Source organism: Drosophila erecta, unplaced genomic scaffold (genome assembly GCF_003286155.1).
Source record: "Drosophila erecta strain 14021-0224.00,06,07 unplaced genomic scaffold, DereRS2 tig00000021-arrow-pilon, whole genome shotgun sequence".
Lineage (NCBI taxonomy): Eukaryota > Metazoa > Arthropoda > Insecta > Diptera > Drosophilidae > Drosophila > Drosophila erecta.
In genome coordinates this window covers 18,338,810-18,365,549 of record NW_020825198.1, presented here as the reverse complement: position 1 = coordinate 18,365,549, position 26,740 = coordinate 18,338,810, and the positions used below count along the sequence as shown (strand labels likewise).

The 26,740-nt window shown below is 39.7% G+C and overlaps 7 protein-coding genes across 11 annotated transcripts; 2 read left to right on the top strand and 5 right to left on the bottom strand.

The window, feature by feature from the left end:
• Window positions 1-250: 250 nt before the first annotated feature.
• LOC6544299 (uncharacterized protein C15orf41 homolog) lies at window positions 251-1,545 on the bottom strand. The gene is made up of 3 exons (XM_001973102.3): window positions 1,173-1,545; window positions 619-1,104; window positions 251-562 (listed from the first exon to the last, which is right to left on the bottom strand). The coding sequence occupies exons 1-3, from the start codon at window positions 1,430-1,432 to the stop codon at window positions 310-312; spliced, it is 999 nt and encodes a 332-aa protein (XP_001973138.1). The 5' UTR covers window positions 1,433-1,545; the 3' UTR covers window positions 251-309.
• A 538-nt stretch (window positions 1,546-2,083) lies between these two features.
• On the bottom strand, window positions 2,084-7,188 carry LOC6544298 (kelch-like protein diablo). Of its 3 annotated transcripts, none has more exons than XM_001973101.3 (7): window positions 6,977-7,188; window positions 6,001-6,106; window positions 5,063-5,781; window positions 4,214-4,905; window positions 3,860-4,049; window positions 3,609-3,796; window positions 2,084-3,490 (listed from the first exon to the last, which is right to left on the bottom strand). In XM_001973101.3, exons 2-7 carry the CDS (start codon window positions 6,047-6,049, stop codon window positions 3,466-3,468), a joined length of 1,863 nt encoding a protein of 620 aa, XP_001973137.2. In that variant the 5' UTR covers window positions 6,050-6,106; window positions 6,977-7,188; the 3' UTR covers window positions 2,084-3,465. The 3 variants fall into 3 exon arrangements, with proteins under 3 accessions (XP_001973137.2, XP_026833122.1, XP_015014040.1); XM_026977321.1 differs by having other exon boundaries at window positions 2,084-3,796; window positions 3,860-3,929; window positions 3,969-4,049; XM_015158554.2 differs by having other exon boundaries at window positions 2,084-3,796.
• Window positions 7,189-7,523: 335 nt separating this feature from the next.
• On the top strand, window positions 7,524-15,544 carry LOC6544297. Of its 2 annotated transcripts, none has more exons than XM_015157561.2 (5): window positions 7,524-8,523; window positions 10,134-10,891; window positions 10,964-11,182; window positions 11,398-12,135; window positions 12,190-15,544. In XM_015157561.2, the coding sequence occupies exons 1-5, from the start codon at window positions 8,409-8,411 to the stop codon at window positions 12,733-12,735; spliced, it is 2,376 nt and encodes a 791-aa protein (XP_015013047.1). In that variant the 5' UTR covers window positions 7,524-8,408; the 3' UTR covers window positions 12,736-15,544. The 2 variants fall into 2 exon arrangements, with proteins under 2 accessions (XP_015013047.1, XP_001973136.1); XM_001973100.3 differs by having other exon boundaries at window positions 7,525-8,523; window positions 12,193-15,539.
• Window positions 15,545-15,583: 39 nt separating this feature from the next.
• On the bottom strand, window positions 15,584-17,162 carry LOC6544296 (zinc finger protein 567). The gene is made up of 2 exons (XM_001973099.3): window positions 16,928-17,162; window positions 15,584-16,870 (listed from the first exon to the last, which is right to left on the bottom strand). Exons 1-2 carry the CDS (start codon window positions 17,051-17,053, stop codon window positions 15,722-15,724), a joined length of 1,275 nt encoding a protein of 424 aa, XP_001973135.1. The 5' UTR covers window positions 17,054-17,162; the 3' UTR covers window positions 15,584-15,721.
• Window positions 17,163-17,626: 464 nt separating this feature from the next.
• Window positions 17,627-23,974, top strand: LOC6544295 (calcium channel flower). 2 transcript variants are annotated; one of them, XM_001973098.3, is made up of 5 exons: window positions 17,627-17,781; window positions 18,024-18,144; window positions 20,577-20,784; window positions 20,849-20,956; window positions 23,321-23,974. In XM_001973098.3, the coding sequence occupies exons 1-5, from the start codon at window positions 17,779-17,781 to the stop codon at window positions 23,463-23,465; spliced, it is 585 nt and encodes a 194-aa protein (XP_001973134.1). In that variant the 5' UTR covers window positions 17,627-17,778; the 3' UTR covers window positions 23,466-23,974. The 2 variants fall into 2 exon arrangements, with proteins under 2 accessions (XP_001973134.1, XP_015013049.1); XM_015157563.2 differs by lacking the exon at window positions 23,321-23,974 and adding an exon at window positions 21,324-21,743.
• Window positions 23,975-24,177: 203 nt separating this feature from the next.
• LOC6544294 (phosphopantothenoylcysteine decarboxylase subunit VHS3) lies at window positions 24,178-24,722 on the bottom strand. The gene is made up of 2 exons (XM_001973097.3): window positions 24,627-24,722; window positions 24,178-24,565 (listed from the first exon to the last, which is right to left on the bottom strand). The coding sequence occupies exons 1-2, from the start codon at window positions 24,658-24,660 to the stop codon at window positions 24,261-24,263; spliced, it is 339 nt and encodes a 112-aa protein (XP_001973133.1). The 5' UTR covers window positions 24,661-24,722; the 3' UTR covers window positions 24,178-24,260.
• Window positions 24,723-25,372: 650 nt separating this feature from the next.
• LOC6544293 (transcription elongation factor 1 homolog) lies at window positions 25,373-25,899 on the bottom strand. The gene is made up of 2 exons (XM_001973096.3): window positions 25,679-25,899; window positions 25,373-25,625 (listed from the first exon to the last, which is right to left on the bottom strand). Exons 1-2 carry the CDS (start codon window positions 25,792-25,794, stop codon window positions 25,493-25,495), a joined length of 249 nt encoding a protein of 82 aa, XP_001973132.1. The 5' UTR covers window positions 25,795-25,899; the 3' UTR covers window positions 25,373-25,492.
• Between the last annotated feature and the right edge of the window lie 841 nt (window positions 25,900-26,740).

Genomic DNA, 26,740 nt, shown 5'->3' with positions numbered 1-26,740 from the left:
ATTTATAAATACAATTAAAACGAAACAATTGTTAAATCTACAGAGAAATGTTTTTGCTGCCGAAGCATTGTTTTATCTTATGGTTAGTGGGTAAATGCAGAGCATTCTTGTCTTTATGTAAATATTCGCATGGTGCGAGAATAGTGTTCTAAACTATAATTTGATTGTTTCAATGATACTTAACATTTGGCAACTTCCTTAACTTAAAATGTATGGTTTCTATGTACATTGACTTAACAAGCACATGTCGTTCAATAGTTAAAAAATATGTTATATTCCAAAATTAACCATTCCCCTGAATACCCAGTTTCATGAAAGCTTTGTCAGTTCTTTGATTGGACATTCAGCTATAATAGGTTCACCTAAAAGTTGACTCCCGGTACTGCTGTTCTCTATCGTTGCCGGAGTCTCAGCGGGGAATTCTTCTTGCGCAAGTTGCATAAAAACTAAATCTTCTTTAGCCGGAAAATCAGCAAGAACTGTAATGCCAATGTTGTTATCCGGCAGCGAGGGCGTTTCCTCGTGATACCCAAACCAATAGATTATGATCCCAGGCCCAAAACTAAAAACAATATAGATATAATTGGGAAGGTTATAGGAAGTATTCTTTCATATTACCGATTGCAGTAGCTTTGCAGCTGCTGTTGGATGTTGAACTTGTGTTTCTTGGTGTCCCCAAAATTGGCCTTGCTTTCGATCCAGTTGACCACAGAGCCCTTGTAAAGGAACGGCAGGATCATCTTGATGTCCGGCGTCTTGTCATATCCCATTCGTCGCAAATCCTGCTCGTCGTAGAAATGAACACCCGCCTCCTTAGCCAGATTCTTAAGCTTAAGCTCATACTCCTCGCCCATAATGCGTCGTCGCAGGTCCGTAATGGATCCCTCTTGATTGTCGCTGATTATGCACTGCTGCACATTGGCCGCCAGCTGCGGATCGTCGATAAGATGCGGATGCCTAAGAAGCTGTGAGATGTGCGATCGATGCTGAGCCTTGTACTTCTCCTGCAGCAGCATCCTGCAGAGAGCCACCGGGTTCAGTGCCTCGACAGAAGCCATTCGGATCAGGAGGGCATTGTCGTACAAGTTTTTCTGCTCATCGTAGCTGAACACAAACAATTTGGATGATTATTGGCCATGGTCTCAGGAAAAAAGACAAAATTGTGGTCTTACACTTTGAGCAGCTTCTTTCCTCGCTGGTCCTGCTTCCAGTGGTTACTCTTAGTCCTGTTTGAGACCTCCGATTGTACGATGCATGTCAACGCCATTGGCTCCACATCCTTGAAGAAACGATTCCTCAACTCGAACTCGCAGTCGATGGCCAATCCGTGGAAACCGTTGATGAACTGGCAGATCCTATTGTACTCGCCGCCGCTTAGAATCTTCCGCTTCGGTTGCTCATTTTCGCCGGCCAAAACCGGGACTTGGGACATATTTTACGGCCAGAAATGAAAAAATATTTCATCGAAAGGTATGAAAGACCGCCAGAATAAACAGCTGGCCTACGCTAATCGAATGCCCATTTAAACTTATCGATTGCTGATGTTTCTCCATCTCGCGAAGCGTTCACACTGGAGTTCACACTACAGTGTATATCGATATGTTCAAGAAGCAGGCGATTGTGATATTTTCATAATATTAAAAAGTATACAGCTTATTTTGTACAGGGTTTATAAATAGCAGGAAATCTATTACTTCACTATGCCTTTAAATTGAAATTTGACTTCAAATTCATACGCATAAAAATTGGGAACCGTGTTCGCGTACCGATATTGGTACGGGATGCAATGTCGTACGTGTTAAACGGGGTACGATATGATGTACATGCGGTACGAGGTACCGTTTGGTGTACGGGGTTCCGGTACTGTGTACCGGGTACCTGTACCAACTACCGGTATACGGTTGTATAAAAATGTACAACAAAGAACCAGAATCTATAAATTACAGACTATAATACCTAAACTTATTAACACGTATAAAACTTTACAAAATAATGAATTTCGTATCCATTTTAAACTATTCAAGCCTATATACTGGATTTCCGAACCTTGGCTGTAATGCATTTAATAAACCAAAATCGTATCTTAGTTTTGATATATTTTTATTATTATATATTCTTATACATAGCACGGGTTTACGATCATTCCTTAGGTTAACACTTCTTTTATTATTTGCGTTAAGCACTTTTTTTCCACTCAATGCAACTATGAAGAGTCATTGTTGAACTACGCATAGTGCGATTATTTGTGTTGACCATTTACTTAAAGCTATAATATAAATAAGCTTGGTTTTTCATAAATGCTATTCTTATTGACCACTTGGAAGCAAAGATAATTCCCTTTTGCTCGATTTAACAACAGTGTATAAAGTAATGACAAATGTGCACCCTAAAATAAACTAAATGAGATACAAAAGCGTGTAATAAATAATTTTGAATAAATAATTGTTTAATAGTGTTGGTGTAAAAGGCAACAAACAAAATGTGTTGTTATTGAGAGTCTGGTTGTGTTTTAACTCCCTTATCTAAGCAATTAATTCGAGTTGGTTCTTTCAGCTCGATGGTCAAACTTGGTTTAACAATAATTCATCTTAAAACTTGACCTGATTCCGGCCGAAAACTCTTACCGGTTTACGATCTAGGAGTAACAATATTAAAATTTATTAGCTTAAAGTTGATCTTACTGCTGTGTAATTGTTAATTGTTACTATTGAATTCATTTGGGCTAGGTCTAACTTCTTCATTGTGTGTGATTATCTTAATGGTTTTTTAAGCTTGACAAATTGAATATTCAATCTTTTCAAATTTGCAATTATTCGGTTCACTCCATATAGGTAGTGGGTTATTGAAGATGATTGCAATGATTTAAAGGGTACTTGACTAAACAACATCATTAGGTTGGTCGATCGAAATATTGCACCATTGTGATGTTTAATTTCGGACAAACTTTCTTGAATTCACTCCTTAAGACTAAATTATTTTAATACCAATTTGTTACTTGACTTTAGAGCTCATCGTTTTAAGATTTACAACTAATCGAATTCGTTTCTAAGTTAATATTTGATTCTGTTTTGTTTTTTCGAAAGAAGGCATGGTTATGAGCTAGCGATTTCCATGAAATACCACCAGCAACATTTAGATATTAAGTTATTTATACTTGCTTAACGTACAGTACAATCATATATAATTACGCACAGAGTGATGGGGATGAGTGATTGCAGGTGAATGGGGAAAAGGGAAAAGGGCAGTGCTAACTCTAATACTATTCTGGAAAAGTCTAACAGACATGCGCTTTAGGCTCTACCAAATAAACAATTAACAATTAATACAAAGCGATTATACTGCTAGACAATGGGGGGAAAGGTGTTTTGTTTAGTCGATTAGATTTGGCTTCGATTGCGGATATTGTTAGTAGAAGTGCGGCGGCGGCAACGTTTGCGAGGGCAACGTCGTCGGCTGCTGTTCCCATCAGACAACAGAATCTTTCCGGATCCTGAGTTTGTTAGCATGTTTTCGGGGGAAAGAGAGACAAGACAACATTTCATCAGCAATGGAAGGGATAGGAGTTGAGTTAGTTTCAGGAATTTGGTTGCTTAAAACTATTTTCGCACCACATATAGTTCTCAGTCTGAGGGGCCCGCATCACGCCCACACCGCCGCCCAGCCGACGATAGTTCATGCAGCCACACAAACGCCATTGGTTCGTCTCTGGGTCATAGACCTCGATGGTTTTCAAATACGCGGAACCATCAAAGCCGCCCACAGCATACAGCTGTCCATTAACGACGGCCAGGCCAACCTAAAATGACACCATTTCATTTAATTCAATACTATTCGCTGAAGAAATGTATGAAAAACTCACCCCACTACGGCGGGAGGTCATGGCCACAATTGGGCTCCAGGTATTGGTCAGTGGATTGTAGCGCTCGGCGGACGAGAGCTCCATGCAATCGTCTCGCCCGCCGACGGCGTAAATGTAGTTGTTGAACACAGCACAGCCCAGATGCTTGCGTCGCGTGGACATCGGGCTGACGGCTACCCATTTGTTGTGTCTGTAATGAAATCAGGGCAATGTAAATCAATCACGGTACTGCGTTCAAGTGCACTGCACATAAGGTCATTTCCTACTAGTGCTAGAAAATGTACTTGTTCATGGTTTTTAGAAATTAGAGTTATATAATATATTCATTGAAATAGCATCATATATATGGATTACCTGGGATCATATCGCTCTACGGTGTTCAACGGGCACTGTCCATCGGAGCCGCCAATTGCGTAGAGAAATCCTCCAAGCACGGCTACCGCCACTCCCAGGCGTCTAGTTGTCATTGGAGCCACTTTGGACCATTTGTTCTCTTTCGGATCGTACCGCTCCACGTGGTTCAAGCACTGAACGCCATCCTGGCCGCCCACCGCGTACAAGAAGCCGTCGAGCACAGCCACGCCCACGCTGGTGCGGCAGGAAGTGGTGGGTGCCACGTCGCAGGACCACTGATTCGTTTGTGGATCATAGCGCTCTATGCTGTTCAGATAGCTCTGGCCATCATGACCGCCCACGGCGTAGAGTAGGTCATTCAACACGGCCACGCCAACTCCGCAGCGTCGTTTGCTCATTGGAGCGACCATTTTCCAGTCGTTGGTCTGGGGATCGAAACGCTCAACGGAGGCTATGGCATCGCCGGAACACCATCCGCCCACGGCGAAGAGCACTTCTCCTCGTCGAGTTGGTTTGCGCGGTCTAGTGCGTGGGCCCTGCATCAGCGGTCGCTCCTGCGGAAGTAGCAGATAGTTCTTGGCCTCATCCACCAAATCCCGGCAGGCCTCGTCGCTGCGCACCAGGAGATCGGAGCCAACCGTGCCAACCAGGAACTTTGGAGAGAGTAGAGGCAGACGGACGTGTTGGAGCACCTGAGAATATGGAGAAATATGATTTATTTATTTATTTATTAGATCCAATACTTAGAAATTGAGTTGTTTTTGTTATCCAAAGTAATGATCGAATGGCATTATTTTAAGGGTAATATTCACACTTTGAAAAATCAGAAATGGTTTACAAATGGCTTACCTGTGCCAGATGTTGTCGCCGCTCGGCGACATTGTACTTGAGCCAGGACATGACCGCGTTGAAGACCTGCTCCTCGGAGCGCACGTTCAGTTCGTCGCTGCAAATGATGTCCACCAGCTGGCCGACAGGGAGCAGTAGGAACTCCTCGCTCTCCATAACCTCTTGGAAGTTGTGCTGCGTAAATTTGTCCGCGATCCTAAGAAGTTCCCGGCAGGAGTGTGTGTCGGCAAAGGCGCGGATGCCCAGGCAGTTGGTGGGATCCAACTGCCGTTTGAGGAACTCGCAGCAGATGTCCTGAATCTCAACCAGTTGAAGCAGGCAGGCGGCGGGAAGGAGGGTCTGGACATTCGACTCCTCGACCATGATGTGGGCGGTGTAACAAAAGTCGATGAGCAGCTCCATGGCATTCTCATCGATGTCGCGTATGGTGACCTCAGTCTGGCGCGATTCCTCCAGTTCGCCAGTAAACATGGCACAGAAGTAGGAGCTGCAGGCGGACAGAATGACCCGGTGGGCAAAGATCTTCCGTCCGCCCACGTTGAGCACCACATCGCAGAGCTCCCGATGGCGCCGTAGCATATTTAGTTCCGTGAGCGTGACCTTCGGATGTTTCTCGGACGTGTGAGAGAGGCGGGCGGGCGACGGAGGTCGGTCCACTGCCGTTGATCCAACGGAGGAGCCGCCACCAGCCGTGGAATTACCACCTGTACCGGTAACAGCTGTTGGCAAAAAATTTGAATTTGAGTTAGAAAATACCATTTATTTTAAATAATACAAATAATCTTCAGGGAAGCTATTAATTTGAATTATGACGAAAGATTGATACTTTGATTTGAGGAAATAGCCTTTCTTAAATTATTGTTCAGCTAAAGGGTACACAAGTTTCTCCTGGCTTGCTCTTTTCTCAATTCCAAACCAAGCCCCTTTCAAATCCTTACCAGCATCCCGTGGTTGAGCGGTGGAGCCCGAGCCCGGCAGGTCGCCCATTCTGTTCGCTGCTAAGCGCAGCGGGCCGGAAGCAACCCAACCCCACACGGCGTCTATCTGTGGGTAGAAATGGTAGTTAGTGCTTAATGTTTGAGTCAAAGTAAATCCAATCCATGTGTAGGTATAGAAGGGCGGCAATGAACTCGATTTTTAGTAAGTAACTAATATTACTTGAGTCACTCGAATAATTCACAATGTGATTTTTGGAGATCTTACAGGTACTTTTCCAAATAAATGTAGTAATTGTACAGTTTTGATAAAAAATATGTCATATTCTGGGCGCTGGATGTGGAAATTCTGATTTATTTTCCTTTTTCTCCGCCCCTTTTGCGCCACCCACACACAGACATGCTGTGCAACACGCACACATTCACACCTTCTAGGAACACTAAGGTGGACCTTTCGGCTAAAGGTATAAATAAAGCTTAATACTTTTTTTACAGGATTTATTTTAGTCATTTTAGGATTTAGAAAGCACAATTCGTATACGTGATATAAAAATAAAATTGGTAATATTTAATATTTATGAACTGTAAGCTAAAAACTTTTACCGTCAAGATCGTAAGGTCGTAACTCAAAACTTATGCTTTTAATAGACTGCAATTTATATAATAAAATAGTTATTCAAGGTAAGTTTTAAAATTGGAACATGAAATATTATTGGTAAACAAATTGACAGAGTTAGTCAATCGATAGATAAAATCAAATTCTTCAGTTCAATAATATTCTTGTGGTTTATTTTCACCAAAGTCGTATTAGAGTCGAAACTGATTTTTTCCATGCAACTTATGTTCATTTGCTTTTCCAGCCAATCCATGGAACACCTTAAATTTGAAAGGTAACCTGGTCCACCCACAACCGCACACACGCACACACACACGCGGCCGATGTTGGTTTAGATTTCGATGTATATGTAGGTGTCCCAACCTTTGCGTCTCTGTTCTCCACGGATACAAAGCACGTCCAGGGCCAGCTGCAGGCGGAAAATTTCCAAAATGCAATCTTGATGGCTTAAAAGGACCACATCGAAGATTTTCCTTGCGCGAATTGCACTTTTCACCACGGAAAAATCGTTTTTAAGTTGGCCTGGAAAAGTCGAAACACGAAACGATGGTATGGTGCTAGAGATGTGAGAAATGCATAATATTATCAATGTATCGATATTTTTAAAAATACCCACTATCGATAACAAAATAGCACGATACTTTAATGTATATATCGATATTAATATTCACATTTACATTAACATTTTTTGAAAATGTTATAGGTATTATTTAAGTCTTAGCATGAACGAAAAAGTTGGCGTCTCTTGAATTTAATGGAACATAACATATTTTTTATAAATTAAAGAGCATAATAATATTTTATTAATTTCATTAAAACATGTTTTTTTACAAACCAGCTAATAATTATAATTAATTATAGTTATAATTACAGTATGTTATATATAACAGAGACATTCAGGATCCCTGGTCGCCACAGAATCAAACGGTATATTTTGGTATCTGGTATGTTTTATCCCACCTGGTATGTTTTATCCCACCACTCTATCCCACCACCACTATTTCTATACACGACGCTGACCGAGGTAGGCGAGTTTTGAGCAGTTGAACAGCCCGTAAAATAGTGCAAAATAGTTACAAATTTTAAGTGCAACGTGTAAATAGAGGCAGTTCACATCGCGAAAAAGTTCCGCGAGCAAATAATTTGAGATTGGAAAGTGGAAAGTACGTGAACTGGGCGAGAAAAGAAAACGCAAAAACGTGAGACTGTGTGCGTGCGAAGAATTTTCCGTCTCCCTCGCACCAAAGTGGAGCGCACTCAATTACTTTGTGGATGGAGTGGAACACAAACAACAAGAACAACAACGACTACAGCAATAACAAAAACGACGACACAGCAACAAAAAAAACAGCAATAGCAACAAGAGAATTAAATGCAAATGTTGAGGGAAAGAGAGCGAAAAGCGAGAGAACAATAGCAAAAGCATTAGAATGTAATGCAACCGATGGAATAAATAGAGTACAAGTACAAAAATTGCATTGGAAATTGAAATTCGTGCGACAAAAGCGGACGATTGCAGAAATTTTCAAAACTTGGCAGCCATATTTACTACAAAAGCAACGCCGTTGTAAAAATACGTGACAAAACGCTTACACACACATACTCACATTTGTACACCCACACAGTCGTGCTCTCAAACACATACACAGGCGAACCGAAAGAGAGAGGGAGAGAGAAAGACGCGAATGTGAATTAACAAACAAACAAAAATATTTTGCGAAAAAGACAAACAAAAAGTAAAGCCAATAAAGTGTATTACATAAACAAACGGAGCTCCGATATCGAAATAAATATTATGGAAATCGCACCACTGATCAATAACGCCGTCGCTGTCGTCACAGCCTCTGCCTCTGCCGCCGTCTCTGCCTCTGCCTCTGCTAGCGTCAGCAGTAGCAGCCAGGATGATAACGGTAAGGGGGTCTCTAGCTGATACGCGGTTTACTCCTAATGGGTTCATAACTATATAAATAAGAAAGTATATCTAAATATAAAGCAAAAAGTGCAGTAGGTACTCGATAGTCATTACTACTTGCTCACGTTTTTTCCATACAGACAATCAGAATACTTTCTCGGATCGCCTAGACATGGTGTTCTACTCCAATAAACCGGGCTAGTCCGTCAGCTATCCAACCCTACAATTCGTAATCAGGGTTGAATGCCGTCTGAATACTGAAATAACCGGCTACAAACCAAATAAATTAATTTGTGTCTTTATGAAATACCTAATTAGTTTATATCATCAATCATCATATATGCTTAAGACGCAAAACACTTACTTGAAAACTGAAGGAATAGGAATTTCTTACCCGGTATTCTATAGATTAATAAAAACAAAATGCTTCAAATTGTTCTTTAAATAAATTAACAAATGAGGCGGTCTTGAATCAGATTCGTTACTAAAAGCCAAAGAAAGTAATTACATTTTTAAGGTATAATAGAGTCATGCTGAATAAGCAATTGTGAGTAGCAGCAGTATCGTGAGTAATGTGGAATCGTTAAAATTTTCCATTAGTACTTGGAATTGCAACGATTTATAAGACAGATTTTTGTTCTCAAATTTCAAGCAGCTATTTGCCATATGTCCACCTTATAGAAGTCGTACTGTACCATCCAGTGCACATTGCACAAGTAGTCACCCACACCAACTAGTGTGCGTGTGCATGGTGCAACACATTTCAACTGGGGTCGCTGAACTGGCCGTGTGTTTTTTCAGCTTACAATTGTTTTTTAGAGGCCAAGCGAACGGAGTACGACGGCAATAGCATAGTAATAGTAGTGGTTTTGCTCTCGTCTCGCTGTTTGTTGTTGCGCAATTGGCAGCGCAGAAATGTACGTAGATCATTGGCCAGGGGATTGCGATTACTCAGCAGTTCCTCAAGGTGCTCCAATAGTATTTGCCACAATTTCCGAGACAGCATGGCAACCAATGGTCGAAGGGGGTTATTTTTAGGGTTTTACAATGGCTGCTTATCAAATAAAGGTGCTTGCCATTAAAGGTAAAACTGCTTGGAAGTCCATCGATTGTAACTTCTTTCAGGAAGTACATCTAAAAATTGTAAGGATAGTTAAAAAGTTTCCTTTAAAGATTTTCTTAGGCCACAGCACAAACTGTCGCTAATCAAGAAGAATATGTATGTATTTCTTTAAAACTTTTAGCACCCGCGAATTCATGGAATATTTTCGTTTACAATCAATAAATAGACTGCCAAAAAAGTATTTATGTATAAAACGTAGTTTTCTTGATAGCATTGTTTACCAAACATATTACGTTTACTACGCATTAACAAATAATTACCACTTCATATAAAGCTTATGAGGAAGGTTAGGATTTAGAGATAAAATACAGAATATTTACATACATATAAGTAAATCTGTAAATGTAATTGAATTCAAGTTCATATATCTGAAATAAATATATTTCAGCTGATAAGGTAGTTCCCTTACTTCGTGGTGTTTTTATTACTATCAGTTTCTTGGGGTCGTGTGCTTATCTTTCAATTTTTGCCTTTTCTATTTGAAGTCAACAATCTGGCTCTGCTTGCGTCGCTGACTTTACAAAAAGTGCTAAACATCAACAATAACAATAACCAGCACAGCAAAAACAACAACCACAGCCACATTAGCGATTGCAAACAACACGAGCAACAAAAACAGCAGCAGCTACCACAACGACGAAACCTGGACATCAAGAGCGAGAATGATGTACTAAACCAATTGCTAAAAACTGGAGCTGTTTTCACCGCCACGCCCACAGCGCCCATTGCCATCGAAAGGAAGAAGCCGACGCAGCAGCAACATCAATATGCACAACAGCCACATCAACAGCAGCAGCAGCAGCAATACAGCGCACAGAAGCAACGCCTCAACTCATCCATATCATCGACCCACTCATCGACATCAACGAACTCCTCCTACGGCAGCTCATCCTCGGAGGAAGCCGCGGGCACATCTGTGCCATCGGCAGCGGGTGCATCTGTCACTTCAGGAGCATTAACAGCAAGAGCAAGTACCACGAAGGCGTCCAGCAATAAATTGCCAGAGAAATCGAAAATTCCGTCCGATATACTTGATGATCTGGCCAGTCGATTTATAATCAATGTTCCGGACATGGAGCTAAACAATCTAATACGAATGTGTTTCCAAATCGAACTGGCCCATTGGTTCTATTTGGATTTCTTTTGTGCCCCCGAAACTGGAGAGGATGGCGAGACCCCGAAGTGCGTGCAGCGAAAGCTGCCATCAGTGGGCATCAAGCTGTTTGCAATGCAGTTGTTCCAAGTGAGTTTCGGATCTGAAGTAGGATCTTATGTAGTCTGAATTGTACTGAATGTATTGTTGTTATTTCACCAGCACATTCCCTTCCTGAACAAACATTTTGGCACCGTGGATCAAATCCTGGACGAGTGGAAGAACTACAAGCTGTCGGTGCCCACTTATGGAGCTATTCTGGTGTCCGAGGATCACAATCACTGCTTGCTAGTGCAGTCCTACTTTGCCCGTAACTCCTGGGGATTTCCCAAGGGCAAGATCAACGAAAACGAGGACCCAGCCCATTGTGCAACGAGAGAGGCAAGTCGGGAATATATTAGAATTCCGAAAATATTATTGTGTGCCTATAAATGGGGCAGAAATAGTTAACGCATTATTGAAAAGTTAACTAAATGCGATTACTCTTATAAGTTTTAAGAAAGAAATTCGATAGTGTTTAAAAAAGTGGTATAAAATTATTAATAATGGATTATTGGCTTTGAAAATAGTGTTATTAATCTCCGGCGCTTTTTTAGGTTTATGAGGAGACCGGGTTCGATATTACGGACCTCATCGATGCCAACGACTACATCGAGGCTTTCATCAATTACCAGTACACGCGGCTGTACGTTGTGCGACACATACCGATGGACACGCAGTTCGCGCCCCGCACCCGCAACGAGATCAAGTGCTGCGACTGGTTCCGCATCGATGCGCTGCCGGTGAACAAGAACGATGCCATATCAAAGGCCAAGTTGGGCAAGACCTCCAACTCCTTCTTCATGATTATGCCGTTTGTGAAGCGCCTGAAGAAGTGGGTGAACGATCGGAAGGCTGGAATCGAGCCGCGTCGCCGCAAATGCTCTGGCCAGCAATCGCCGAAAGCGGCCTCGCCCACGAATATGAACGGCAGCTGCAAGAAGGACGTCGCGGGAGTGCAAAATGAATTGCGACGCCAGAGACACAAGTCCATGGGTGACTTGGATGGCGTCAAGTTAAATAATCTCAATGGCAAGGGAACCGCTGGACCGGGAGCGGGATCGGCAGCTCCCGCCTCCGCCACCGCTGCCATTAACTCGATGAACATATGCAATAGCAATGGGAAACGCAATAAACAAAATGCGGCTGCGGGCAGCAATCAGTCAACGCCAACTACAATAGCAACGCCAGTGACGTCAAATGGAGCCGTCGGAGGCGGTACAGTATCCTCGAAGCGTCAACTGTTCCATAGCCAAAGTCAGAACGATGCGCAGCAATCGGCAAGCAATGAGAAGGTGAGTTATCTTACTGTTCGATAATAAATCGTATTTAAAACACAGAATCTTAAGCAGATTGTCAGCTCCTTCGATTTAATACGCAAGGAGAAGCAGCAACAGCTTAAGGCAGCTAAGTCGCAAAAGCAGCAGCAACAGCAACAGCGATCGCGTACCAAGTCGCAGAGTGATAAGCAGTACAATCCCCAGCAGCCAGTCAAAATCCTGGGTCAGCAGCAACCCACAACAGGCATGGATTTGATAGCCATGCTATCGGCTGCTGCGGCAGCTCAAAAGACACCAAATAAGGAGCAGCATCAGCAACAACGACCTCGACCAGCTTCAGTGTCGCTTAACCTTGGAGCAGGTTGTGCCACCACCAACAACGCAACACCATCAGCTCCTGATGCCCAGGACATGCATAAGCTGCAGCGCATGGCCTCGGGCACAAATTTGAGGATTTTGAAGCGGGCACAATCGCAGCAGCCGCAGCAAAACCATCAGCAACAGTTGCAAGTAGAACAGCAACAGCAGCAGTTGGGTACCGACTTCACGCCAAATTTTAATTCGTGGACGAATTTCTCCTTTACCAAGAACTTCATAGCAAATGTGTTTTGCTAAACTTTTCTTTGAGTCAAAAACTTCCTTTCAAAATTCTCAATTGATGCATTTCCCCGCAAAAGGCCCGGTTACCGGGAACACCAAATAGTATAGGAGGCTCTGTTGAGTTTAAGAACTCGCGCTTTGGGTAGCAGAAACTTTGGAGACTTGCCAGTGAATGAAAGCATGCCAATTGCATTTAACAAGTTCATTTGTTATAAAACTAACACTACAACTACCAACACTATGGACAACTAATCATGTCTAGTCCAGGCTTTGGAGACTATGTATATAAGTAAAGTTTCTCGATCTCTGAACTGGAGATCAAGCTTTTCCAGACATATATTCTACGCTAGGGAACTGCAAGCAAACTTAAACTCGAAAATTGAATGAGATCAATTGTATAAGAAATTTTTAATACGAGAAAGAACAAGATTTTCATACCAAAAAAAAAAAAGCATAAACGAGAGTCTTCCGCTCAGCACACGTAAAGTAATATTTTGTAATAACACTACAATCGCTGTTCGACTTTAAGATCCAAGTGAGACCGAACAGATTGAGTATAATTATGTTAGAATTCTTCCTGTATAAGCTAAAAAGTGTTTATTGTGAGCCTAGTGAACCAAGCCTACTTCGAGCAGAGTGCTCGCCGTTTGAACGTATTTTTAGAGAAACCAACAAACTAAATCTAACTTAACTAAAGCGTAGCTTTAAAACGCCCCGAGTACAGATCGTTGTGCTTCAATTTCAAAGTCCACAGTTGACTTTTAGCAGGGGCAATAAAACGCTTCTGCGGGGCGAGAATAAGATGATTAACAAATAATATTTCCGGGCCGTATTACTTACTGCCCGCCCCCACCTAAGAAATATAGACGAGAGGGAGAGAGAGAAAGAAAGAGAGATGTGTAAGAAAGAATACAAATAATAACAATGTAAATAATTAAATTGTGATATAGTATTTCTTAGCACAATTGTGATCTTAACAAACGGCTGGCAACTACAAAAACTTTTATAAGCGAACCACAAAACCATTTTAATCAATCAAAACAATGCCCCGCACGTAAATCGTTCAAAATTAAGACCCACTTTCCCACAATCAGGGGCAATATCAGGCATATCTCAGCAGCAATGTTGTTTGTCAATTTTTGACTGACATCTTGGGAATGTGAACCTAAACATGAGAAAACAAAAAATTTAACGAATTTAAATTAGTTTAAAATTGAATGCTTGAACAGTCTTCAGACATAAGAGTTTGTATGATATATACGATGAGAGGTATTTGAGAGAATGTATTTGAGCGACTTGTAATTTTACGAAAACCAAAACGGAAGTATATTTTTGTGAGCCACTAGTGCGTAAGAACGGGGGATAGAAGCCTTTTAAGAAATGTTAAGTCTTTTGATAACTGCGCGTAGAGTTCGTGATGGTTTTCAGCCAGGCCAAGTTTCCTATAATTCGTAAGCATGTCAGCATGTTAACTAATTCCTCCTTCAAACGTAGTCTCCAATGTGTGAAACAGTTGCCTATTAGCGTTTATCTTTAGACTAAGCAATGACCAGCAATGTCTCCAAGGTGGTGTCATCAGAGCCTATAAGTTTACAGCACCGAAAATCAAAAGAAGTTCCCTGTAACTCGGTCTTTTGCGTACAATTTGAATGTAGTTCTCTAAGCGTATCAGCCAAAAACAAAAAGAAATTTGCATTTGCTTTAAATCTTTTACCACTGACTTTTAAAGCTTTTTGAAAAGCCATATTAACTTTTATTTTATATGTTTACTTAATGCGCTGCAAATCTGTTTTAAACATTTCTCTAATCTCTTCTATTTCGGATTTGGATTACACTTCATTTTTATTAAAAACCTATAGTTTAAACTTTTATTTTCTGGAAACACTCAAGATCCGTTTCCAGCCGCCTTAGACAAATGCCCAACGAAATTGACAATAATTTCAATCCATACTGATTTGATGTATTCTTTCTTCCTTTTACCAAAACGAACTTAACTTCTTTGGCCATTTGTCTGGGCCAAGTAACAAGCAACATCAAACTTATCCAGCAAGCAATGAATATCAAACTACAAGAACAGCGTTGTTTACACAGCTTGAAATTGCAACAAACCCAAGAATTCAATATTGTAACATTATGTTGTAAAAAAAAGAAACAAACTCTAAAGTGAAACATTTAAATATGAATCCACACAAAACGACTCCTCATTTGATGAACTGCAATCCCATTACAATTTCACCAATCCAGAGACACATATTATATTTTACTTTCATTTTTTAAAGAACCATAGACATAGCATTAATGAACTTTAGTAAAGGGCTCCTGGAACAACAACCGACCACATTAAGTTAATTTAAGTGAATGTGGATGCGTGAGGACTTGCTATACTGAAATCTTGCCAACACCTGAAAGTCAGAACCGCCCGACGATCGGAGTAATCCAAGTACTGGCTCCGAGCTAAATTTGCTATGCATTTTAACCATTGTATCGAACATAAACAAACCAAAACCAAATCTGTAAACACGTCCAAAACCAAATCAAGGACGTGAGTGCACAAGAATAGACTTCCTGAAAATAAAGTGAAAGATAATTCAGATTGGTTGAGCAATTCTATTCTAGTGTAAGCACTTCCTTCAAAATCATACGATATCAAAAATAAAATTTGTAGAATTTAAAGCCAAATACAAAATCCAAGTTAACTCTTCAATCAAGAACAATTGTAACGTAAAAAGATTATTAAATAACTTATTTGTGGCAATATATATTTCCAATGTTTTCCCCCAAAAATTTCCGGCAATAAATTGATGTACCAAGTTTTAAAACTGAATGTTTATTTGTTTTTTGGGAAGATTGTCACATAATCAACATTTACCAAATGAAAGTAAGTTATTGAATACCAGCTTGGTTTTCACTATTGTAAAGGGTACAACGATACTGAGAATTCCTTGATAACAATATACTTTTCATATTAACAAAATAACCATAATGCTAACCTAGTTGGTAACTAAGGGCTTTGATTATCCGCAACATTGATGTATTTTCCTTGCTGCAGGGAAAGTTCCTTGGGCAGGATGATAAACTCTCCTCCGTTGGTACAAAGCGTCTGGGCTTCTGAGGAAACAAAGTGTCGTTTGCCGTAGGGCACCTTTCGTCGATCCGGTTCTACCCGTTTCATAGGATCCAGAGTCATAAACTTTCCCTCCCGATGGTGTCGTCCCTGCTGTGAGTGCGAACGCATGTGAGTAAGGTAATTCGAAGACGGTAATTTGCTATTGCATCCCGGAAAGGGGCACTGGGAACTCCGGCCCTTGTGCCACCTCATGTGCGACACTAATCGCGTCCACACCCGAAATCTTAAAACGCAGTCCTTATATGGGCACTCGTAAACTTGCTGCTCCGTGGACTCGGCACTGTGGGTCCGCAGGTGCTTCTGGTAGGATCCTTGGTAAGCGAAGGACACGTTGCACTCCACGCACATGTACTCCGATAGCCTGTGCGCGCTGTTCTCGTGGCGGATAACGTCAAAATATCGTGGGAATATCTCGTTGCAGCGGAGGCACAGGAATTCCAAGTCCCTTCCGCCACACTTGGTCTTGAAGTGGCCCATCGTCTTCATGTGCTCCTGTAGTTCTCGAAGTTTGAAGAACTTTGAGCCACATTCGCGGCAATAGTACTCCGGATTCGGACGGGGTTTCCCACAGTGCATGCGGATGTGGGCCAGGATTTCGAGCACCTGGCTGCAACAGGTGCACAGCATCCGGGTTGCTTGGGTCTTGTCCTTGAAGAGCTTGGTGACCGCCAAGCCATCGCGGGCCAATCCCACGCTGAAGAAATCCTCGGACGGGGATTTCAAAGGTTCTTGGTTTGCAAATTCCATATGCTCCAGTTTTCCCGATTGATCATTGTGTTCCTCCTCTGGCTCCGCAATATACTGATCAGGAGATTTCTCCTCATATTTCTCGACTGATTTCACCTCTTCTTCGTATGGTGGATACTCCAACTTGACCTGAAACGCAGTGGAGTCGTCTATTTCGATGGGCTTGTCGTGGATCTCTTCCTGGGCCATGCTCCATTTCTCCAGGGATTCGCTAATGCGCAAAGTCTCCCCAAAACAGAGATCGCAGATGCAAGAATTTTCTCCCAGAAGAGCGACCTATAATAGGGGGATATGTTTGCATTCAACATCCATGGACACTCTTTCCGAACTTACATCAATTTTGTACCAATCGAATAGTCGTTGCAACAGTTTGTTAACCGATTTGAAATTCGGATTCTCAAGATCGATCTCCGTTGCCCGGTTATCCTTGCATAGTTTGCACAACTCTGCGTCTGTCATTTTGAAGAAACTTTCAATTAGTTCTAAAAACCATTTTAATAGATTGCAAAATAATCAATGATTTCTTCGATGTCTGCTAATCGATACTCTCGATATACCTACACTTAATCGATATGTTGCAGAGCTACTTAACATCGATAAGCAATTAAATTAATCGATTTTTAAAATTTGTCTAATTTTTAAATTTAGAAATTTATACAAATCTAAAAAAGTTTAATATTGTATCGAATTATACAACCTTAATCGCTCCTAATTTTATAACCCGTGTTATATACTTATAATTTATACCGTGTGTTATAGCTTTAACTCCGAATAAACATACATTTTTGAGTACGTTACGTGAGAAACTAAAACTCCGTTCCGTTCATTTAAACTTTAGATTTAACTTTTTTACAAACTAAAAAATAAATTGAGACAAGAACATACAAATAATTATGATTTGCTTTCAGGTGTGCAGGCAATAGCTTGGCTTCGTTACTAATAACAATTTAAATGTAAAATTTTTAAATTAAGTTTTCTAGATTCTAGGAAACTAGTTCCATTTCCCTCCGATAACCTGCAGGTATCGATGGGCGCCATCGTCTATCAAAATCGCGATCTAGTTCGGTTCGTGTGCAGCAGAACGCAAAGTACAACAGGATTTTTCCGTTCCGTGTGACGTGAAAAGTGCACATTGTATTTGTTCGAATTAGTTTAAGGCTAGTTAACTAACTAAACAAATAGCCATGGTAGGTAGTTGTTGATCGATTGAGATAATAAATATGATAAAATGCTGACGCAGTGAGCGGTGTGTGTGTGCATGCATGTGAGCCGCGCGTTAGCTGGTGTGTGTGTTTTGTCGTGGCAATGTGTGCGTGTTAAAAAAAGCGGCCGCCGCGTCACAATACAAAATTGTGCTTCGATTTTTCCTAATTGCATTTCGATTTTTCCCCTTTTCCGCATTCCCCATTTACACCTTTTCTGGGATCAGTCGTTTGCGGAAAAGATAACGGGTCTGCTGGCCCGACCGAATCAACAAGATCCAATTGGACCGGAGCAGCCCTGGTATCTCAAATATGGAAGTCGATTGCTGGGCATTGTGGCCGCCTTCTGTAAGTCGTAGGATATATACTAAATTATCTGCTAGCTTAACCCATTAAAAAGTAGAGAAAAACATCCGTGACATTGGGCGGCCCAAAAATATGTTGCATCGATTTTTTGTACCACCCTATGTTGTTGTTGCTGTTATCTATTCGTGGGTGTAGGTGTGCAGTTGTGTTCGTGTGTGTACGCACGCTCTCTGACATTGATAAAGGAACAGCAAGAGAGAGAGAGAGAGAGAGAGGTAGTGAGAGCGGAGAAAGGAAACATGGAAAAGACAACACAAAAAGGATACACAAATTCGCACACTGAAAACAACGCTTGTTATGTGTATGGCTGAAGTATATGCTTACGTCAATTTCAAGCAAATATAGAGTAAGGAGTGAGATTTTCATTTGAATTAAAAAAGAAACTCCGCAATAATAATGAAAATAAAGTCTGCAAATGATACCGAAATAAAAAAAAATACCTCTACCCATTTAGTTAACACAATTGTCGATGTACCGCGTTCAATATTTACTTATCTAATAACATCGTTGGATAACTTTTTTTTTTCGTGTAGAGGAAATTGCAAGTGTGTATGGGAGCTTTTCTGTGTCAAGTTTGGCGCTCTGTTTTTTACTTTCCGCATCGAATGTAATTCTCTGTGGCCATTCAATCGAAATTCACATTACCTTTTGTTTCATCAGCATCCCCTCGTTTCCTCGTCCCTTCTTTATTTTTAACTTTGTTTTACCCGTTTGCGTATTTGATTTTTATCTGGAATCATTTAACCTTAACCCTTAGGCTGCCACACGTGCTTTAAGTGCAACATCGTAAAAAGTAACTGCGAATCTTCAATTCAATGGGGTCATCTATTTTGTAATTTCATCATCAGCTTCTGAATGCATAAGAAATTAAGTTCAACGAACTTTTAAGTATTCTTGGTCTACTTTGATGAAGTCTAAGTTGATATTTTTCATCATAGTTCGGGTTTTGATTATGATACTTGGTTTCACGTCATAGAATACTTACTTTAAATTATTTTCATTTAACATTATTTGCCTAATTTATGTTAAAAACATTATGTTATAATTGATTTTAAACTATGTATATATATTTAATGTGCGTTATCGGAGACGGAAAATTTCACAGAAACAATATGTTTCATTATTTGCATTCTTTAGAGACTTTGTACACTTACACATATGTATTGTTCCTGGAAATTGTAGTCAGCAAAATAATATGTGTTTATATAAACCCTGCAGATAAACGTTTTTACATATTTTTTGTCTCTGTACAAACGCATCTTTTGTGTTGTATATTCTGGCAATGATTCTCACTTAGGGAAATGGAAAAATTGCCCAACAACTGAACACCATCCACTTAAAATAAATATACATATAAATAGCTGAATACCTCAATTAAGGGATCTCAACTCACTCGTGCGGCTTCCACAATGAACCGGTTCTGTTTGCGTAAAATAAAACCAAAGTCTATGATTAATAAATAATTTTATTAGCCAGTCCGTGGAGCACAACGACTTCCCCAAGTTGGGTCAGTCTGCCTGGCTTTAAGAACCGCAATAACCTCAAAGCCCAGATCGCATTTCGCAAAAGGAAAACTTAACTTGCGCAGCTATAGTCTAAAAGTGACCTAAATCATAGAATTTTATACTCAATTTAATGTTTTCAGAACTCTAGAATTGAGAAAACCTCGTGATCTTTTGTAGCATTTTTTTCAGCTACTTTTATTCAACTATCGCGCCCAGACATTTGTTTATCTGTGAATTATAGTTGTATGTGCTCTTTGTTTATGCTTCTATTATAGACCAAAAGCAGCTGATAAAATATTTTAATGTAATTCACTTGTACGCCCAGCGATATCAGGTGGAATTTAGTGAATTCTACCTATGAACTACTATCAACTAACAATTTGCCCAACTGTTTTTTTATACTGTTTGTCACGCTTCTGCGGCTGGCTTTTGTTTTGAATTTTTAAATAAAAGAGAAGGCCATAAAAAGTTGAAAATTGGCACAAAATGAGTCAGCGTTGTAGATTAGATTTCGTTTTCGAGTCTTTTTCCATGTGGGGCAGTTTGCCCTACATATGGGTCTAGGTCTAGTGGGAGTTGAGACCATTTTTGGTCAGTCCCCTGGGTCAGTGTTTTAAGATAAAGATATACGCCTTTCATTGGAAAAATTTAAAAAATAATACCTCTACATGACATTTTCATTTATTATAGGAATGTCAAAACATTAAACTTAGTGTTAATTCATTTAGGCAAGCTACTTGTTCTCTAAATAACAAAATATCCATAGAAGTTAGCAGTTGGAAAGGACTTGCGGTGTCTGAATACAGTAGATTAAGTAGCAAAAACTGAAAAGCCAGTGATTAATATTATAAATTCTTAGATTTATTACATTGTATAAATAGCATCTCTTATTCTATGTCTTCCTTCCAGTTGCCATTCTATTCGGCCTGTGGAATGTGTTCTCCATTCTCACTCTTAACGTATCCTGCCTGGTGGCTGGCATCATTCAAATGGTGGCAGGATTTGTGGTGATGCTCCTGGAGGCGCCCTGCTGTTTCGTCTGCTTTGAGCAGGTGAATGTGATCGCGGATAAGGTGGACTCCAAGCCCTTGTACTTCCGGGCCGGGCTCTACATTGCGTGAGTAACCAATGAATTTGTTATAAATTGTATTATTAAGTATCGTTTATGTTTTTTAATTCAGCATGGCCATTCCGCCCATTATTCTGTGCTTCGGACTTGCCAGCTTGTTTGGCAGTGGCCTGATCCTTGGAACTGGCGTGGTCTACGGCATGATGGCGTTAGGCAAGAAGTGAGTACGGGGCGGTAATAACATCAGGAAACCGCACTTAAATTCAGAAAATCACAGCCATCCGTAAGAATTTGGAAAGACGTAGCTAGATTCTGATCAAGATGTATTAATACTGCACTCTTGTGTTGCTGAAACTAGATCATGGATTTGGAAAAAGCTGGCTTTATGGAGATTTTCTGAATTTTAAGTCGATTTCGATTGACCGTGTGGGGGTTAGTTTAGTGCTAAGCGAACGGAGAAACGAGCGATTTAGTTAGTTGTGCTAAGCCATTTTTGCTAATCGAAACCAAATGTTTTCTCTTATTCCCACGATGTGCTTGCCACTGTGAAAATAACAACGCTTAAATAACAATAAACTAACACGTAGAGCTTCTCGAGAGGACATGGCCGCCGCTGCCACATCGCCCACACAGATGGCCGGCAGTCAGGCGGGCGGTCAGATGCAGATGGGCGGCGATCAGCATATCACACTCATGGAAGATCCCGATGTCTGGCGCCCCACATAAATTCCTAGCCGCGCCATTAGTAACTGCCAAAAAACCACACTCAGATACAGATAAAGACACAGATACTCAGATACATCCACACACAAAATACTCCACTAGAAATGCGAACGATGCAAGAATTGATCGAGTAACAAATATTTTACGGCGCCTAGTTTTTAGTGTTCGTTCCGAGGATAAATGTAACTAAGTGATGAGAAAAGTCACTACCAAGCAACATTGTAGGGCATCAGTGAACTAGTATACAGAACACCCCACCAAATACAAAAATTAATTGACCGAAATTCTCATTACTGTTGAAACCGAGCGTGTTAGTAATCAAAGTGTATTTTGGACAAATGCATTTACGTCATTCGTCCTCTTTTTGCATGACATTCGTATTCGTATTCAAATTTTTTAATATCTTTCGTCGAGCGGTTGGTGTTGTTGAAAACTACAGTTAAATATATTATATGCATAGAGAAACTACTGATAACAAACAATAACGTAACTCACATGTCAAACTGCAGCAAGCATATATTTTTAGTGAGAAACTATATTTGAAAGCTAACCGAATGCAAGAGGAACCTATAAGTTAACCACAGCTTCCACACACTCACACACAGCTAATGCTAATGGAAAGCCACTGATGATATGGACAAGTGGATGTCGAGAACCTAGAGCAATATGTACAACTCAGAAAGTATTAACTTTATATGCTTTGCTTCGATGTAAACCATAAAATTAAATGTTAAACGTTATTTGAGAATCGATTTGCTCGCAGGATAGTCACAATTTGAAAATGAACATAATCAAGCATACAAATAGAATATATATATACAAGTTGAGAATTTACCAGTAATATTTTTTAAATGTTGTAACCGGAAAGTGTCCATTTCAACTTGATGCATTGTTAAGCGTTTTTCTTTTAGACAATTGCTTGGTTCATAGGTTTTCTTTTTCAAGTTTCGTATGATTTCTTGTTTGCTAGAAGTATATGCTTTTTTTTAGTATACCTAAGTTATTTATAAGTGGTTATTCCAATCGTTTAACTTTGAAAGTCTGAGAAAAACGTTTTAAATTATTTTTGTTGTCGCCTATTGGCATTCTTACCACAAGAAGCATTCCAAAATCTGTTTACACATAAGTTATTGTATAATTTATTTATTATAACTTTAAATATAAATTATTTTAAAGGAACTCGCGATAATTTATTACAATGTAGCCTTCGCAAGCAACTGAGAGTCTCGCCTAATGTAATCATGAATCGTAATCAATTTGTTGAAATTTGTTAATCAATGAACGCAACACTAAAAATGAAAACATGTAAAATATTTCGTTAGAGTTTGAACGCGCATGAATCAAATATCAAAGACTTTGTACATGCCACCTGAAAACTGTCCACAATCCTGCCGTCAAAGCCAAGTACATCCAACGGCGGCAATCAACGATAAACAACAATATACGATTTACGTTAACAAGTTCATAACTTTTGCTGCGTCCAAGAGATCACTAAAGGCAAATACATTTTGAGCTTCCCTTTTTGTAATTGCTAGCGATTGTAAATTTTTTGTAGATTTTGTAATGATCTATGACATATTTTTATTTGTTCACATGAACAATTAAATAGATTTTGATTAGTTCCTGTAGATCCCGGTATTTATGTAAGATTTGTATACTGCTTTAGTTTTTTTTTGTTGTCTTAGAAAAGCATTGGTTTAATCTACTATTAGAGCAATCTGGCTGTTCTTTCGTCCCTTTGGTTCTATGTAGGCAAAGTCACAGTTTTTATTTGAGCACTTGTAAATTGTATAATTTAGAAACCCATTTTCCAATATCTTGTAATCAAAAGACTAATGCAATCTCTTTATTTTTCCAACAGAGCATCCGCTGACGACATGCGGGCAGCTGCACAGCAAACCTTCGGGGGAAATACACCTGCCCAAACCAACGATCGAGCGGGGATTGTGAACAACGCCCAGCCCTTCTCCTTCACCGGCGCCGTGGGCACGGACAGCAATGTGTGATGGGGAAGGACGGTGATCGGGATTTCGAGGAATCGAAGAGCTGGGTGTGCCGTGAGAAAACAAGACTCAAAACACAACATTTGAAGGGCAAACCTAACCAAGAGAACATCGGCAGGCAATCTACATAATCATGTGCAATTTCTAATTGTTCAAAAACCAACGCAAATGGATATCCAAAGTTTTTAAATCCGATTAGCTCTGATCTCTTTCAAGAGCAATAAAAATTACATGATCAGAAGCCCCCTAAAACAAAATCATTGAATTAAAAACCATTTTTGTATTAAATGTATGTAAATGTATATTGGTTTTAAAAGCGTTTTGCGTTTTCTGTTTCCTATTAATTGTGTTGCCTGTGTCCCATCATTCCAAAACATTTGGTTTCAACTAAGTAGAAATTGCAAATAAATTAATGAACGACATCACTAGCGAGGTGAAAAAAATTATGTAAAATTTATGTTTAGTCATAGTTTAAATATACCTTAAATATATTTAAATGCATAATACTAAAATGTTTAAATTAATGCAAATAACACTATAAATATTGTATGTAAACCATATTCAAATTGAATTAAACATACTTTAAATTATGTTAAATAAAATTAATTATACAAATCGTCGTCGACATCCCAACTAATATGGGGCATGCTTTTTGGATGATTCAAGAGCTGCGGTATCTTTTAGGGGAAATACAAATTCTGATTGCGTTCACAAATATCTTATATTTTTTAGACTTTTCGCCATAACAACAAATACTATTTATAAAAAGCAACATTACAAAAATGGTTAACTAAATGATTAAGATTCATTGGAGGCGCTTTCATCAGAGGCGCTTTCATCGGAGCCGCTTTCGTAGCCTTCAGGATATTCGATGATCAAAATTTCATCTTCTCCGCTGCTGCTGTCATCATCATTCTCGTCATCATCATCAGCATCATCATCATCAGCATCAGCATCATCATCATCGTCCTCTTGCAAATCGTTGGCAGACTCATCAGAATCATTCGAAAATTCCCAACGGAACCGACGGTCGCTGATCACATCATCACCCTGACCCTCAACTTCCGAGGAGAGACTGACGGCGATCACCATGGCGATGATACCTAAATTGGATGGACTTTGATGATTTGGTATCCTTTTTCCGGCTTTCATCTCCAAACTCACCAAAGAACACGAAGAGAACCTTGCTGGACTGCATATTTGATGGTTGATTGTAGCTTGAGATGCTTTCGATGCTGAGTGAGCTTTTGGCTTCAGCTTATATACCCAAATTTTGGCGAATGCCTTGCGAATCGTCTGAACCAGCAGATAGTGTTTGACTACCCCAAGATCAATGAAATGCCCTAAAATTCTACATAGAAACAACTAACAAAATATTAGCATAGCTATTGAGTTTGAGGCTACTAGTGAGTGATCAAGGTCAAACATTTCGGGGTTTGCTTGGTGTTTTTTGTAGGTGGAACCACGTTTTAATGCTGTAAATTGGGTTGCAAATTAGGTGGCAGTAAAATATTTTAGATCTTGGATATACTTAATATTAATATTTCGGGACACACACTCATGCCATTTGAGTCGGTAAATGAGTGTTTTGTATAAAAAGAAAAGGTAATCATAAGGTTTATATTTACAGATGTCGTCTTAAAAAAAATTTAAATACTAAGTGTTCTGCTCTTCTAAATATTAGGTAATTAAAATAGTAAATTGCGAAAAATAAGTAAATTTTTCTTATTTCAACTGAAATTCGTATTATGTTGCAAAAATTTGTTTATTTGTCACTTTTTTGCTTTAAAAATAAGCCATTTTTGATTATAAATTTTATTTTAATTATATAAACGGTTGGTTACCGCTGGAAAGTATGCCGTAGAAATGTAAGGTAATGTAAGATACTTTGTATAATACACAAGTATAAGTAGAATTCCATGTATATTTAATGTAAACGTGTACTGAAGGTTGAACCCTAATTCCCAGTTCTATTTACATGTTTTTAAATTAAAACACATCTTCTAAAGCGTATTAGAAGGTGTAAATGGTTAATTATGCTCCTCGCAGGCATCTATCCAATCGTTGAAAACATCAATTGCCTCCGAGAGATAGTTCACAGATGTTTGAAACATTTCCTGACACACGTTACAGGCAATTCTTCCCAGTTTTTTCGCCTTATCCCTAGTAATACTGTGCAATTAGTGGTACAAAACCATATTTCGATCACCACTCACATTTTCACTTCACATGCCTGCTTGTGATTGCAGAAAGGACAATCAAAAAGCAGGGGCATCGGCACAATGTTTTTTTTCCTTGAGGGTCCTTTGCGTTTTGACTTGCGACGACCCATGGTAAGTTGTATGGGAAGTTATATTTCAATATCTTAATAAAATTATTTATTTTATTTGAACTCGCAAACTGCTGACTATGCACTTTAATAATCAAATTTTGACAGCTTTTGCAGCGGTTTCTTTAATTTCGTTTAGGCTACAAAATGGTACGTTGCTAAAAATCAACGGATGTATAAATAATATTTTTTATGTTTTATTCAAATGCATTAGGGATATTTATAAGTGGACTTAACCATATTTTTGGGATCATTGAAAATATAATTTTATAATTCCCTATCCAACCAGATACATCTTAAGTGAGCTCACTGAATTGTAATAATCTGTTTTATATTCCTTTGCGCTTGTCTGTTTTTGTGTGGGGTTTCCAGTTCGAAAATTTCAACGTTGATATTGATCCGTTTGGATAAATAGGATCTTCAATTGATTGAGCCCACATCAGTTGAGCATCTGTCTAGAGATCCTTTAAAGAAATACCTTGGGATCCCTCTTTTTACGTAACTCAATGTAGCAGAAAATCCCTTTGTACCCGCCATTGTATCTCAGCCATCGATCCTGCGTCTGCCTTTGGGGCAAAGTATCGATTACGCAACTTGATTGAGCAGGCAAAATAGGTAGTTCGGTGCCCAAAGATGTCAAGTGTTTAGCCAGAGAGTAGATTTCAGATGAAACGACACCAGATATAGAATTGTTCCCACATCGCATATCTAAGGAACCCAGCGAAGTGCTTTCAACATACCGAATTTTCTCTGGCTAAAGCGCCGCAGGACGAAACTCTGCGATGACAGCCAAATCTCTGTGGAGTGTTAAGGGATTTCTCTGCTCGCAGCGTGAGTTTTGAGATGGTCCGGTTTTTCGGGATGCCTGCTGCTTACCATATTACCACCAGGACATCAAAGGACAGCTGAATGTGTCAACAGTTCTTGCCAAAACGCTGTCGGCAAGTTA

Bases quoted from the DNA above. Each gene is read 5' to 3' on its own strand.
- LOC6544299 (XM_001973102.3), bottom strand. From the start codon at position 1,432: ATGTCCCAAGTCCCGGTTTTGGCCGGCGAAAATGAGCAACCGAAGCGG. The intron at 1,105-1,172 runs GTAAGACCACAA...GTTTGTGTTCAG, and splicing joins GGAAAGAAGCTGCTCAAAGT to CTACGATGAGCAGAAAAACT. The intron at 563-618 runs GTAATATGAAAG...TATTGTTTTTAG, and splicing joins CTGCAAAGCTACTGCAATCG to TTTTGGGCCTGGGATCATAA.
- LOC6544298 (XM_015158554.2), bottom strand. From the start codon at position 6,049: ATGGGCGACCTGCCGGGCTCGGGCTCCACCGCTCAACCACGGGATGCT. The intron at 5,782-6,000 runs GTAAGGATTTGA...TTTTGCCAACAG, and splicing joins CGCTCAACCACGGGATGCTG to CTGTTACCGGTACAGGTGGT. The intron at 4,906-5,062 runs GTAAGCCATTTG...CCATATTCTCAG, and splicing joins GGCGACAACATCTGGCACAG to GTGCTCCAACACGTCCGTCT.
- LOC6544297 (XM_015157561.2), top strand. From the start codon at position 8,409: ATGGAAATCGCACCACTGATCAATAACGCCGTCGCTGTCGTCACAGCC. The intron at 8,524-10,133 runs GTAAGGGGGTCT...TTCTATTTGAAG, and splicing joins TAGCAGCCAGGATGATAACG to TCAACAATCTGGCTCTGCTT. The intron at 10,892-10,963 runs GTGAGTTTCGGA...TTATTTCACCAG, and splicing joins TTGCAATGCAGTTGTTCCAA to CACATTCCCTTCCTGAACAA.
- LOC6544296 (XM_001973099.3), bottom strand. From the start codon at position 17,053: ATGACAGACGCAGAGTTGTGCAAACTATGCAAGGATAACCGGGCAACG. The intron at 16,871-16,927 runs GTAAGTTCGGAA...CCCCTATTATAG, and splicing joins TCGATTGGTACAAAATTGAT to GTCGCTCTTCTGGGAGAAAA.
- LOC6544295 (XM_001973098.3), top strand. The intron at 20,785-20,848 runs GTGAGTAACCAA...TTTTTAATTCAG, and splicing joins CGGGCCGGGCTCTACATTGC to CATGGCCATTCCGCCCATTA. The intron at 20,957-23,320 runs GTGAGTACGGGG...TTTTTCCAACAG, and splicing joins ATGATGGCGTTAGGCAAGAA to AGCATCCGCTGACGACATGC.
- LOC6544294 (XM_001973097.3), bottom strand. From the start codon at position 24,660: ATGCAGTCCAGCAAGGTTCTCTTCGTGTTCTTTG. The intron at 24,566-24,626 runs GTGAGTTTGGAG...CATCCAATTTAG, and splicing joins GGTTCTCTTCGTGTTCTTTG to GTATCATCGCCATGGTGATC.
- LOC6544293 (XM_001973096.3), bottom strand. From the start codon at position 25,794: ATGGGTCGTCGCAAGTCAAAACGCAAAGGACCCTCAAGGAAAAAAAAC. The intron at 25,626-25,678 runs GTGAGTGGTGAT...CAGTATTACTAG, and splicing joins CAGGCATGTGAAGTGAAAAT to GGATAAGGCGAAAAAACTGG.